The sequence below is a fragment of the Mauremys mutica genome, chromosome 1 (assembly GCF_020497125.1).
Source record: "Mauremys mutica isolate MM-2020 ecotype Southern chromosome 1, ASM2049712v1, whole genome shotgun sequence".
Taxonomy (NCBI): Eukaryota; Metazoa; Chordata; order Testudines; family Geoemydidae; genus Mauremys; species Mauremys mutica.
The window spans coordinates 11,826,074-11,840,168 of NC_059072.1; the positions used below are offsets into that span (position 1 = coordinate 11,826,074).

Here is a 14,095-nt window from a genome sequence, read left to right on the forward strand (position 1 = left end):
CACAAACGGCATGCAGAAAACCCCCCACTTTCTGAAATCTTCACCCCCAAACCAATACCTGGTTCCCAGGAAGCAACTCTGCACCAAGTATTGATTGGAATTAGAGAAATAAAGACAGAGAACAAACTCTCTTGCTGTTTGCAACAGCTTCCTTTAAAAGAAACTATGTAAAAAAAAAAACTAACAACAATACAGCATTTATTCAAAGAACATACACTGCTTGCATGCTGTGTGGAATGGTGCCATCTGGTGACTCCCTCCATAAGAATAATACTTTACACTTCCATAGTCTCTTACTTCAGACAATCTACAAATGCTTTACAAATATTCATAAAAGTACTTCCATGACTTCTTTATACATCACACAGAAGCAATAGAAACCACAGCACTGGACTGGGATTTAGGAGACCTGGGCTCTATTCCTTGGTTAGCCACTGACCTGACAGGTGATCCTGGGTAAGTCACTTCAGTGCTCTGTGCCTCGGTTTCCCCATCTGTGAAATGGGGATAATGATACTGATCTCCTTTGTAAAGTGTTTTGAGATCTACTGATGAAAAGTGCTATGTAAGAGCTTGGTATTATTAGTAATTATCATCATCATCATCCTCTTCATCATTCATCATCAGGTCAACTTTAAATACTTGGGTGCGTACAACCAACTGGAACCAGTTTAACTAAAGGTGGTTTTATAAACCAATTTGGTGACATTGGTATGACCTTTGGTTTAGACACTTATTTTTATTTCTCTTAATCCAGTTTAAAAAAAAATGGATTAATTGGCAGTGAACCACTCTTAAACTGAATTAAGTGTGTCTTCACGCAGACATGCACCAGTTTAACTAAATCAGTTTTCAAACTGATTTAAGGTAAACCACTGCAAGTTCTGTATTCAGACCAGGTCTTGAAGGAGCATCATTTTACAAGAGCCCATACTCCCAGGTAAAAGAACCTCCCTCCCCCCTGCCCCCTGATCTTTTCTCTAAGGGTCCAGAGTGGGTAGAGGCAAAGTAAGGAGACAGCAACCTACTGCTGATTGGGGCTTGGGGGAGAACCAGCCATCGGCCACCTGCTGCTGCTGGAAGGGAGGAGCAGGAACCAGAGGGGAGGGAACAGAGAATGGGGAGCACATGGAAAACTTTTAATCTCCATTCCCTGTCCGGCTCACCCAATGACAACAGAAAGCTCCCTTTATTGCTCCTTTCCATCTCCCCCACCATAGAAGTCCACGTCCTCCCCTCCCTTCCAGCAGCTGGACCCCTGGAGAAAAAGGCAGAGAAGAGATGTCTCTTACTGTACCTGGTGCTGCGTCCCAGTGTGACCTCTACTAGGATGCTGCCTCTCAGCTCCCTGGGTCTGTCCTATTTGCATATCACCACAGCAGTGATCCCCACCCCTGCTTTCACTAAGGAAGTAGAGACAAGGGCTGGGAAAAGAAATATACAGTCTTGAAGGAAGGATCTGGGATCCAGTCCCAGCTCCCTGTATGTGTCGAGGTTTTATATGGTAAGGACCAGATTGTGAACGCTTTACTCACACTGGCTTACTTACACCATATATACTGGTCCTTGAACAGAGATGGTCACAAATGGTATGTTGGCAAACCCTGCTTCCTGAAATCTCAGCCCAAACTCTGATGTGTTGTTCCCCGGAGCAATTTTGCACCAAGACATTAGAGAAATAAAGGCAGAGAACAAACTTCTTATGGCTTGCCACAGCTTCTGCAAAAAGAACCTTATCACAAAACTAACAACACAGTGTTTCCTCATGTGAATTGGGACTTCTCGTATAAGGGTCTCCCAATATGAGTAGAGGTTGCACCACTCAGTCCAAGGCTTAAATCTGTACATGGACTTTCCCAAAGTTCAAGGGAATTTGGGTCTAGATCAGGCCCATCTCTACGATTAAGGACCATCACATATTTAGTAAGTGTGTGGTTGGGCATATTTTACTCACACTTGAACACTGTATGTATGTAGATTTTTGCAATTAATATACTTAGATAATAGTCTGTTGCCCTAATTCATCCCTGGTGTAATTCCTGGCTTTGATGGAGTTTCATCAGGGATGACTATGACTCTGTATGTCAGATAACAGAGGCTTGCTTCAAGGCACAAGCTCATAAATATACATTCAGTATCTTTTGATAAAAAGTTGCACAAAAAGAAAAGCAGCCGAGTGCAACATAAACTTCCAGATGTCACTGAGAACAAAAATATTAACAGGAAGAGCCATGACTTCCTCACTGCATCAGCTACACAGCCACCTGACACAGAGAAATCAATTTATCCAAGAGACACAATCATTTGCAAAATAAATATTGCAGCTTTCAGTGCCCTGGAAAATATATGGCTAAAATAAACAAACACTGGGATGGTAATGAATTGGCCAATGCATGAGGGCAAAATTCTCTCTGATGTAAATCCACTGAAGTGAATAGAGTTATATCAGGGATTAGTTTACCTCCATGCTCCTGGAAGACGAAACAGCATCTGTCTTTCCTGTAGTGCAAGGCTTTCTCCTTGGCTGACAGTGTCTCTTGATCAGTGGGAGTGTGTATAAAGTTCAAACACAGTGCAGAATCTCTCATGAGACAAATGTCATCAAGACAGGTGTTAAAAGGGCATGGATCCGGGTGGCCCATTAGATCCAGAGCAGTTTTTAAAGGGCAGATTTCTTTATGCCTCAAAGGCTCCTGTGATATCTGAAAAGGTTTCTCTTGTGTAGTGAGCTGCAGTAGCACTTCCAACCACTTGACTTTTATTTTTGAGAATGGCAATGGCCTTTGATTAAATATTGTGATTCCTGTGTTTAAAACAAACAACCCTAAAACCTTACCTCAAATTACAAAGTGCAGAAAAAACAGCTTTCAACAGACACAGCAGTGAAAGATGACACCAATGCATGTTGCAAAGTATTGAGGCAGAATCTCCTACCAAAATGACTCCAGCATAGCGGGCCTGATCTAAAATCCATTGAAACCACTGGGGGTTTTAAGGGGCTTTGAATCAGACATAATGTAGCTGCATATCTGGGATAAGGCTCTGTGACATACCAGAGTGGAACCCAGACCAGTGCGGGGCTGTGTCACCCCTGCCCTATAACTTTGGGTGCCTTTCAATGCTTTGCTGCTGCAGCCTCCAACCTGGATTGCTCACAAACGGCCACCAGCATGCAGATCACTCCCAGATGTGTTTGTGTAACTGCACATCAACAGCCTTGGTTATACTACAGGGTGACCTCAATACACTCCCAGTCCCGGATTTTCCCCCTGAAATGTATGTCTTATACTGCCCAGTCCTCTCCTGGACAGTCCAAATATACGAAGTGTGTTACTCGGTTAAGAGAATAATACACAACAGTTATTACCTGAAACAGTTACCCAGACACTTTAACTAACAATGCTGGATTTGATAAAACAATAAAACAAGTTTATTAACTACAAAGAGAGAGATTTTAAGTGAGTACAAGCAATGAGGCATAAGAGTCAGAAATGGTTACAAGAAGAACAAAGATAAAATGCTTTTTAGTGCCTAACTGAACCAACTAGATAAGATTCAAGCAACGTTTCTCACCACATGCTTCCAGCAAGGTTAAAACGCTTCAGGTCAGGACCCCTCCCCACAAAGTCCAATGGCTGTTTTCCTTTGTTTTCTTAGGTGCGATGCCAGAGACAGACAGGGATGCCTTGGGGTGTTTGCCTCTCCTGTTTATAGTTTAACCCCTCTTTGAAAAGCATTTCCAGCTGAGAACCAGGAGACAGGCAGTCTGCTGGAGGAAAGCGACTCCAGGCCGTTTTTCGCCGAGATGCAGATCTCTTTGTCCCTGTCCCCTTTCTTGCCAAAGAATGATCACTTGGTAGGGAAGGGCCCATCAGCTTTGTTAAGACCTGGCTGGGGCATCAGCTTGCTCTTTGTCTTTGGGAAACTGGTATAATCAATTTCTAGACTTATCTGGGAAACATATTTCAGTCATGATTTCAGCTTATGTTCCTAATTTTACATATAATGTGGCTATATGGACTTTACCATGCTATTACTGATCAGTAAGTGATGAGTTTTCAAATTATACCTCCCAAGGCATATCTTGTACAAAGACTATTACAATAGCATGTAGGGTGTGAAGACAGGGGTGTATTCCATCACAAGCTCATTCCATCCTGATATATCATTGGACCCAACTAACAAAAACAAATCCATTTAAATAATTTAAGTTTGTAAAAGACACCAACAATAGCCAAAAGTTCATTGAGCATTCCCAGTGCTATAGTGGGAATTTAGCATCTTTTCCCCATAAAAGCCTTGGAGGTAGCATGGCCAGAGCATAAGGCTCAGAGCCAGGATTCCTGGATTCTATTACCAACTTCGCAACTAATTAACTGAATCTCCTTGAGCGTTTCACCGAGCCCAATATTTTCATGCTTAGGTATCACGTTTGGGCACCTAAATAAAAACAGCCTGATCTTCACAGATATTGAGCAGGATCTCAAGTATTGAGTGGATCTAATTTACCTCAATTTCAGTAAGGTATTTGATACGGTTCCACATGGAGAATTATTATTAGTTAAATTGGAAAAGATGGGGATCCATATGAAAATTGAAAGGTGGATAAGGAACTGATTAAAGGAGAGACTACAACGTGTCATACTGAAAGGTGAACTGTCAGGCTGGAGGGAGGTTACTAGTGGAGTTCCTCAGGGATCAGTTTTGGGACCAATCTTATTTAATCTTTTTATTACTGACCTTGGCATAAAAAGTGGGAGTGTGCTAATAAAGTTTGCGGATGACACAAAGCTGGGAGGTATTGCCAACACAGAGAAGGACCGGGATATCATACAGGAAGATATGGATGACCTTGTAAACTGGAGTAATAGTAATAGGTTGAAATTTAATAGTGAAAAGAGCAAGGTCATGTATTTAGGGATTAATAACAAGATTTTTTGTTATAAGCTGGGGACTCATCAGTTGGAAGTAACAGAGGAGGAGAAGGACCTCAGAGTATTGGTTGATCACAAGATGACTATGAGCTGCCAATGTGATATGGCCGTGAAAAAAGCTAATGTGGTCTTGGGATGCATCAGGCGAGATATTTCCAGTAGAGATAAGGAGGTGTTAGTACCATTATACAAGGCACTGGTGAGACCTCATCTAGAATACTGTGTGCAGTTCTGGTCTCCCATGTTTAATAAGGATGAATTCAAACTGGAACAGGTACAGAGAAGGGCTACTAGGATGATCCAAAGAATGGAAAACTTGTCTTATGAAAGGAGACTCAAAGAGCTTGGCTTGTTTAGCCTAACCAAAAGAAGGCTGAGGGGAGATATGATTGCTTTCTATAAATATATCAGAGGGATAAATACTAGGGAGGGAGAGGAATTATTTATGATCAGTACCAATGTGGACACAAGAACAAATGGATATAAACTGGCCATTGGGAAGTTTAAACTTGAAATTAGATGAAGGTTTCTAACCATCAGAGGAGTGAAGTTCTGGAACAGCCTTCCAAGGGGAGCAGTGGGGGCAAAAGACAAATCTGGCTTCAAGACTAAGCTTGATAAGTTTATGGAGGGGATGGTATGATGGGATAGCCTAATTTTGGCGATTAATTATCTTTGACTACTCGCGGTAAATATGCTCAATGGTCTGTGATGGGATGTTAGATGGGGTGGGATCTGAGTTACTAGAGAGAATTCTTTCCCAGGTGTCTGGCTGGTGAGTCTTGCCCACATGCTCAGGGTTTAGCTGATCACCATATTTGGGGTTGGGAAGGAATTTTCCTCCAGGGCAGATTGGCAGAGGCCCTGGGGGATTTTTGCCTTCCTCTGCAGCATGGGGCATGGGTCACTTGCTAGAGGATTCTCTGCACCCTGAAGTCTTTAAACCATGATTTGAGGACTTCAATAGCTCAGACATAGGTTAGGGGTTTGTTACAGGAGTGGGTGGGTGAGATTCTGTGGCCTGCGTTGTGCAGGAGGTCAGATTAGATGACCATAATGGTCCCTTCTGACCTTAAGTCTATGAGTCTATGAGAACAGCAGTATTGGAAACAAATGGTTACAGAAAAGTTAAATCATAGCACGCATTCTAGAATCTAGACTTTGTTAACTAGATACGAGCCTGCCTTGTAGAACAATGCTCACCCCAAATCCTTTCACCATTTGCCAGCCAGGCTGACGGTGACCCCACTTTCCTACAACAAACATGGTGTCGGCTTGCATCCTCCATGAACAATCCTGTGTGCTTCCTTGTATCCCTAGTAGCCCTTTGTCTTTAGACACAATCAGGACACACCCTGCTGTTGTTTTCTTTCTTGTAGATTTCACAATCTTTCCACTGGTATCTGGGGTGTGTGCAAATAGGCATCCATTGTAAGACATATAATATACATATGGCTAGACACAGAGATGAACGTCTGTCTGAAAGGAACATGTCCAAGGTTTGTCATCTCCTGGTGACCTACCTTAACTCCAGATCTTCAGAACATAATTTTCAGTATGGATATATACCTTCATCAATATTGTCCGTGTATACATTTTGCAATGATTATGCCGACCAGTGGGCTACTGGCTCTTACTTGAGACTTCACATGCCACTCTTTGGTGAACAATAATGCACATATTTGACCCAGGGAATCCCTGGAAAGCCGTGGGCACCCCTCTGCCAGTTGGCACCAAGTGATCCCTCAATCACACAGTCTGTCACTATTTGTGTCCGGCACAGAGCTGAGAACATTGTCGGGACTCAATGAACAGTAATCTGTTAAGCGAGGGACATAACTTCAGAGTCTTCTCTAATGGAATAAACCAAGATTCCCCAAATGTATTTTATTCCCTTCTGAACTGACAGAGACTTCAGTCTGAATTGTGGCTCCTTTAAAGAATTCACTGAAGAAGACACCCCGGCTACGAATACAGCTGAATGAGAAAGTATTGCTTTCAATCAAGGCTGTGAGTTTTAAGATCCTAAGGATCTGGTGGCATCCATTGTTTTCCACCTACATGCATTGATATCCCTACATTTTCCAAAATCATTTAAAATATATTATGAAAGGGTCAATTTTAACACTGCATAAACAAACATAGTCCACATTTTCTTAAAAAAACAACAACCCACAGTCAACTGTTGAATTAATTGTTTTAAAAGTATAAAAATCTTCTTTTACTAACTACTGTAACACCTTGCAGGGCTTGTGATATAAAGAGACTCCTCAGGCAGGTTGATTTCTAAGACAGTCACCTGAATTATTATTATTATTGTAGCATCTCAGAGCCCCCGTCATGGACCAAGATCCCATTGTGCTAGATCACAAAAAGATGGTTCCTACCCCCAAAAGCTTACAATCTAAGTATAAGGCAAGAGACTACAGATGGATACAGGCAGATGGGGGAATACAAGGAAATAATGAGACAATGGTCAGTGTGGTAGGCAGTGGCCAGCAATTACCGGTAGACTAATGATTAAAATAAACAATGCTCAAATGCAACAGTAAATACAAGACATTCTTGAACAATAATTATGACCTGATTTTGCAAATACTTATGGATGTGAGTAACTTTAGACATGTGAGTAATCTCATTGGGACTGTTCTCATGCTTAAAGACGTGTGAAAATGGCTTCAGGACTACGGCCCATATAAATCACAGAATCATAGAATATTAGGGTTGGAAGAGACCTCAGGAGGTCATCTAGTCCAACCCCCTGCTCAAAGCCTGACCAACACCAACTAAATCATCCCAGCCAGGGCTTTGTTAAGCCTGACTTTCAAAACCTCTAAGGAAGCAGATTCCACCACCTCCCTAGGTAACCCATTCCAGTGCTTCACCACCCTCTGAGTGAAAAAGATTTTCCTAATATCCAACCTAGACCTCCCCCACTGCAACTTGAGCCCATTACTTCTTCTTCTGTCATCTGGTACCACTGAGAACAGTCTAGATCCATCCTCTTTGGAACCCCCCTTCAGGTAGTTGAAAACAGCTATCAAATCCCCCCTCATTCTTCTCTTCTGCAGACTAAATAACCCCAGTTCCCTCAGCCTCTCCTCATAAATCATGTGCTCCAGCCCCCTGATCATTTATTACTTTTATTATTATTATATTTTTTTTATTTTTTTTTTGTTGCCCTCCGCTGGACTGTCTCCAGTTAGTCATTCCACTATCAAAACTGTAACAATACGTGCATTTGGAGCTGGAAAACTGGCTACTCTAGTGTTTTCTCTTCATACCTAAGTGTAAAATCCCCTCAAAAATATATCTTATACAGGGCAGTGATTATGCTAAACAGTTCATTCAGTTTTACACGATTCTGCCTGTTTCAGCGAGATTTCCCAGGCTTCTTCAAACAGAGAAACGGCTGCACCTGGCTGTATCTCTAAAAAGGGAATGAACGTTTTAAGTTATACCCCTGTATCTCAGAGACACCCAAGCAATCTGCACCTAATTTGAATAAAAATGAAACATGACTTGGCTCAGCTAATTCTGGAGCAATGCATGCTGGGATCTATAGTCTCAGCACCCATGAGCCCTCAGAAAAGATGAGGACTTTTCCAGGCTACATTTTAAATACCTCATGGTCTTGAAGGCCCCAGTGAGCCCAGTCAAGCCGTGCATGATGGAGGAATTATTCTATGGAATACTATAGTTTTTAAAGTTTGTTATTAAAAGATGATACGAATGCTTATAAGGATCTCAGCACACATTTTACGCACAAGTAACAATGCAGAGAGGCACACATCTATAACAGCCACATAAGATGTATATCTTAGCATGTATATGCTTACCTGATTCCTCTGCTTCTTTGACCATCACCGCACAATAAGGATTAATCACCTCCCCTTGTGATGGCAGGTAGGGGCCGCTGTCATAGTTTGATAAGCCAATCCGAAGAAAGGGTGACATGACAGATCCTGTGTTGAGGAAAAGAGAAATGATATTTGGGAGAGTCTAAAAGTTCCCTTTGTTTTAACTAGCGTCACTGGTAGTCAGGGGGCAAACTAGCAGCTATTTATCCATCTGAAAAGGGGCTCTATGATTTCCTCTTCTGCCTAGCAAGTTGCTTGACTAGCACAAAACTGTCATGAGGCTACGCATGAGTGAGGTAATGTAACCAGATGTGTTGATTTTAAAGTTTAGGGGGGAGGGACAGCTCAGTGGTTTGAGCGTTAGCCTGCTAAATCCAGAGTTATGAGTTCAATCCTTGAGGGGCCATTTAGGGATCTAGGGTAAAAAACTGTCTGGGGACTGGTCCTGCTTTGAGCAGGGGGTTGGATTAAATGACCTACTGAAGTCCCTTCCAATCCTAATATTCTAGATGTGACTTAACCAGTTGCAAGGCATTTGCTGGAAATGCACTCAGCTGGCTTCAGAGTACCACTGATTCAACACTAGCTCACACATTGGAACTACAGCAAGAATGAAACCAAGTCATATTCATGGGATAACCCCTCCTTTAGTTTATGAGCAGTCACACGCTCACAAAACAGAACATGGTGGGGAAACACTGAGTTTTGGGAACACTAGTCTATTGGAAACCTGAAAGTGAAACACGACGCTGTGAAAAATTGAAGCGCCATTTATATGAAACATGGAAATGATGCCAGGCATCAGATCACTGGGTAGCTGACACTTATTTATTGGCAAACCTTTGAAGCGAAAATGCTGCTCATTGGATCCAGATCTTTTTGGAGGGCCAGAGAGGAGAACACTTATGAAATCATAGATTCACAGAAATGTAGGGCTGGAAGGAACCTCGAAAGGTCGTCTAATCCACCCCCTGCACTGAGGCAGGACCAAGCAAACCTAGACCTGACATATGTTTGTTTAACTTGTTCTTAAAAATCCTCCAATGATGGGGATTTGACAACCTCCCTTGGAAACCTATTCCAATGCTTAATTATCCGTGTAGTTAGACAGATTTTCCTAATATCTAACCTTAATCTCCTTTGCTGCACGTCAAGTCATTACTTCTTTTCCTATTTTCAGTGGACATGGAGAACAATTGATCACTGTCCTCTTTATAATAGCCCCTAACATATTCATGCATTAACAGGTATGTTGTGAGCAAAACACAAGAAGTCATTCTTCCGCTCTACTCTGCGCTGGTTAGGCCTCAACTGGAGTATTGTGTCTAGTTCTGGGCACCGCATTTCAAGAAAGATGTGGAGAAATGGGAGAGGGTCCAGAGAAGAGCAACAAGAATGATTAAAGGTCTAGAGAACATGACCTATGAAGGAAGGCTGAAAGAATTGGGTTTGTTTAGTTTGGAAAAGAGAAGACTGAGAGGGGACATGATAGCAGTTTTCAGGTATCTAAAAGGGTGTCATAAGGAGGAGGGAGAAAACTTGTTAATCTTGGCCTCTAAGGACAGAACAAGAAGCAATGGGCTTAAACTGCAGCAAGGGAGGTTTAGGCTGGTCATTAGGAAAAAGTTCCTAATGGTCAGGGTGGTTAAACACTGGAATAAATTGCCTAGGGAGGTTGTGGAACCTCCATCTCTGGAGATATTTAAGAGTAGGTTAGATAAATGTCTATCAGGGATGGTCTAGACAGTATTTGGTCCTGCCATGAGGGCAGGGGATTGGACTTGATGACCTCTTGAGGTTCCTTCCAGTCCTAGAATCTATGAAACAAAGATTGGTATCAAGTCCCCCCTTGGTCTTCTTTCTCAAGATTAAACATGCCCAGTTTTTCTAACCTTTCCTTATAGGTCAGGTTTTCTAAATCTTTTATCATTTTTGTTGCTCTCCTCTGGATTCTTTCCAATTTGTCCACATCTTTCATAACATGTGGTGCCCAGAATTGGACACAATACTACAGCTGAGGCCTTACCAATGCCAAGTAGAACAGGACAATTACCTCCTATGTCTTACATATAACATTCCTGTTAATACATCTGAGAATGATATTAGCCTTTTTTGGAACTGCGCCATACTGTTGTCTCATATTGAATTTGTGATCCACTATAACCCTCCAGATCCTTTTCAGCCATACTAACCAATTATTCCCCATTTCGTAGCTGTGCATTTGATTTTACTCCCTAAATGTTGTACTTTGCACTTGTCTTTACTGAATTGAGTTTTGTTGATTTCAGAACAATTCTCCAATTTGTCAAGGTCTTTTTGAATTTCAATCCTATCCTTCAAAGTGCTAGGAATCCCTCCCATCTTGGTGCCATCTATACATTTTACAAGCACATTCTCCACTCAGTTATCCAGAGTAATTAATGAAAACATCAAATATTACCAGATCCAGGACAGATCCCTGCAGATCCCCACTAGTTATGACCTCTTGGTTTGACAGCAAGCCATGGATAACTATTCTTTGAATATGGTCTTCCGGAACAAGCTCTACCGCTCTATACCGATATTCCAGTCATGAGATTTATCCCACCAATTGATGCCAATTAAATCAGAATTTAGCTTACGTACAATACTTCCAGTTCTTTCTGTTTAGTCCCCATGCTCCTTCCATTTGTGCATAGACATCTAAAGCCTGGTCTACACTACAGAGTTAGGTTGATGCAAGGCAGCTTACGCCAACCTAACTGCATTTAAATTTCACCCCCGCTGATGTAACCGCCCTGCTATGCCGATGTAATAACTCCACCTCCAAACGTGGCATAGAGTCAAGGCCAATGTAGGTAGGTCGACCCAGTGTCAGTATAGACACTACGTTGCTTATGTCCACTGTTACTGGCAGGGCCGGCTCCAGGTTTTCTGCCTCCCCAAGCGGCTTAAAAAAAAAAAAGCCGTGGCAGCGCGATCGCACCACTCCACTCTTTGACAGCAATTCGGCGGCAGGTCCTTCATTCCGACAGGGACTGAGGGACCCGCCGCCGAATTGCCGCCGAAGACCCGGATGTGCCGCCCCAGTAGCAGCCGGAGTGCCACCCTTTGGTATTGGCCGCCCTGAGCACCTGCTTCTTTAGCTGGTGCCTGGAGCCGGCCCTGGTTACTGGCTTTCAGGAGCCGTCCCACAATGCCCCACACTGACAGTGCAATCAATACAAGTGCTCCCGGTGAGGATGCACCCTGACACAAGGAGTCAAGTGTAGACACACACAAGCAATGCTGTCACTGAGGCGGCTGCATGCTGATTTAAGATAGGTTGTGTAGATGTGTCCTAAGATATGTTAAGCCACTAAGAAATACCATACAGCTGAAGAGCGACTTATTTGTTCTCCTCTTGTAGCTTTTCTACAGCTTGCAGTGAAAAGATGTCACAAAGTGATAACCATGTCACTGGAATAACTCTTCATTTATAGATTATTGGGTGCCCACCATCGTCATATCTAGGTCCCATACAAAGCATAAAAGCTCAACACTCTGGTCTGGCCCCTCCAATGTCTCCTAGTCCACTGCAGCTGCCAGTTTAAAACCTTGCATCTAGTTGTCAGAGCCATTAATGCTCAGGCGCTGACTCCGTGGGTGCTCTGGGTCTAGAGCACCCCTGGGGAAAAAAATGGTGGGTGCTGAGCACCCAACAGCAGCCCCCCATCAGCACTTCCCCCACCCCTCCCAGCGCCTCCAGCCCTCTGGTGGGCCCCACGGATCAGCACCTCCCCCTCCCTCCCCGCACCTCCTGCCCGCAGCAATCAGCTGTTTGGTGGCATGCAGGGAGGCTGGGAGGGAGAGGGGAGAAGCGAGGATGTGACACACTCAGGGGAGGGCGTGGAACTGGCTGGGAAGAGGTGGGGCAGGGGTGGGGGTTGGGGGAATGGGTGGAGTGGAGGAGGAACCTACCCCCCTCCCCCGGCAGTTTGAAAAGTTGGCACCCGTGCATTTATGGCTCAGGTCCTACCAACATAAGAGAGTGAATTTCCATCTATGAACCCCCTAAAACAGTGTGATTCTCTGGGACAATGAAGGTCACAAAGCCCAGAAATAAGTGTGTGAGAGCTGGAGGCAAAGCATTCCCAGTTAAGGGGATCTGAACTTCCAGAAAAGATGAGCTGAATACAGAGTCTGACCATTTTTAGAAAACACTGAAAAACTTTCTCACATTAGAAAGGTTTTCCCACCCTAACCAGAACAACATTCACAAGAACAACCACCACATCTCACTTATACACACAAACACCCTCTCCCGAGCAGAGCATTTTATACGCTGAAAAGTAAGACGTGCCAGAGACTGTATGAAATTCACTGGGAGGGATTTTGGTATTGCTAATCTATTTTTGCACAGAAAGTGCTCCGATATGGTCATGGGCAGCAGTACAAAAGCCTAAAATAAACAGAATCGACACATGCGCACGGTCCACAAATGGCAAACCCTGTCTGTAACCTCTTGCTGCCTTTTGAACAGCTTAGTTCCAGCATCAGTCAACTGGTTGATTAAAAGGATACACCTTGCACTGTGCTCTGAAAGCCAAACCTGGCCTTTCATGGACTATGAGTGGAAATAAATCTCACAGTCCAGAACAGACAGCTGAGATCACCCAGCCACCAGTGCTCCTATGGACTGACAGTAAAAACAACCCAGCTGACCTCAAAGGTCATGCGAAAGAGGATAGTGTAAATAAAGCCATTTTTCTTACCTGTAAATGGAATTTTACTGATAGACAAGGTCAGTCGCTAACTAGATGGGTTTTCCTTTTCATCACATCTGTAGAAAACATGGAGCAATGTCACTGCTGTCTCTCATTGTCACTGCTCCTGGGGCTGGGCTGCCTTTAAAACTCTGGACTCTCTGTTTAAGGAGGTGGGAGAAAGGAGAATGAATGGGGGAGTCGGAGCAAAACCAGGCCGCAGCCACTTGCCAGAATGGCGACCGTCTTACCAGGCAATTTGGAGAGACGAGAGTCCATCCCCCCGCGCTGTGCAGAAGTAGTGGGTGACTGCAACAGTCAGAAGGAGTCTTTGTAAATGCATGACTGTGCCCCACAACCCTAGCCTCTGGCAGATCCTCTTGCCATCTAAATATGGTAAAACCCTCTTCTTCCTGGTTTGGAAAATAAAGACAAACATCTACAATTAGGATTGAAATAAGATTTGGGGCAAAGGTTTCGGGCCTGATTTTTCAAAGGCGCTTAAGACTCACAGTTCAGCACCTTCGAAGGCTGGGACACCTGCTCTTTTCTTGCACTGGCACTAGGGGGTGTTTAT

The 14,095-nt window shown here is 43.4% G+C and overlaps 1 protein-coding gene across 1 annotated transcript in view; it reads right to left on the reverse strand.

Moving 5' to 3' along the window:
* Positions 1-13,892, reverse strand: part of PRKCQ (protein kinase C theta) — a 66,269-nt gene extending 52,377 nt beyond the window's left edge. Inside the window, exons 1-3 of the mRNA XM_045032460.1 lie at positions 13,770-13,892; positions 13,528-13,679; positions 8,774-8,899 (exon numbers count right to left, since the gene is read on the reverse strand). Coding sequence (XP_044888395.1) covers positions 8,774-8,891 — 118 coding nt within the window. The 5' untranslated portion in view covers positions 8,892-8,899; positions 13,528-13,679; positions 13,770-13,892. The remainder of the gene's footprint in view (positions 1-8,773; positions 8,900-13,527; positions 13,680-13,769) is intronic.
* Between the last annotated feature and the right edge of the window lie 203 nt (positions 13,893-14,095).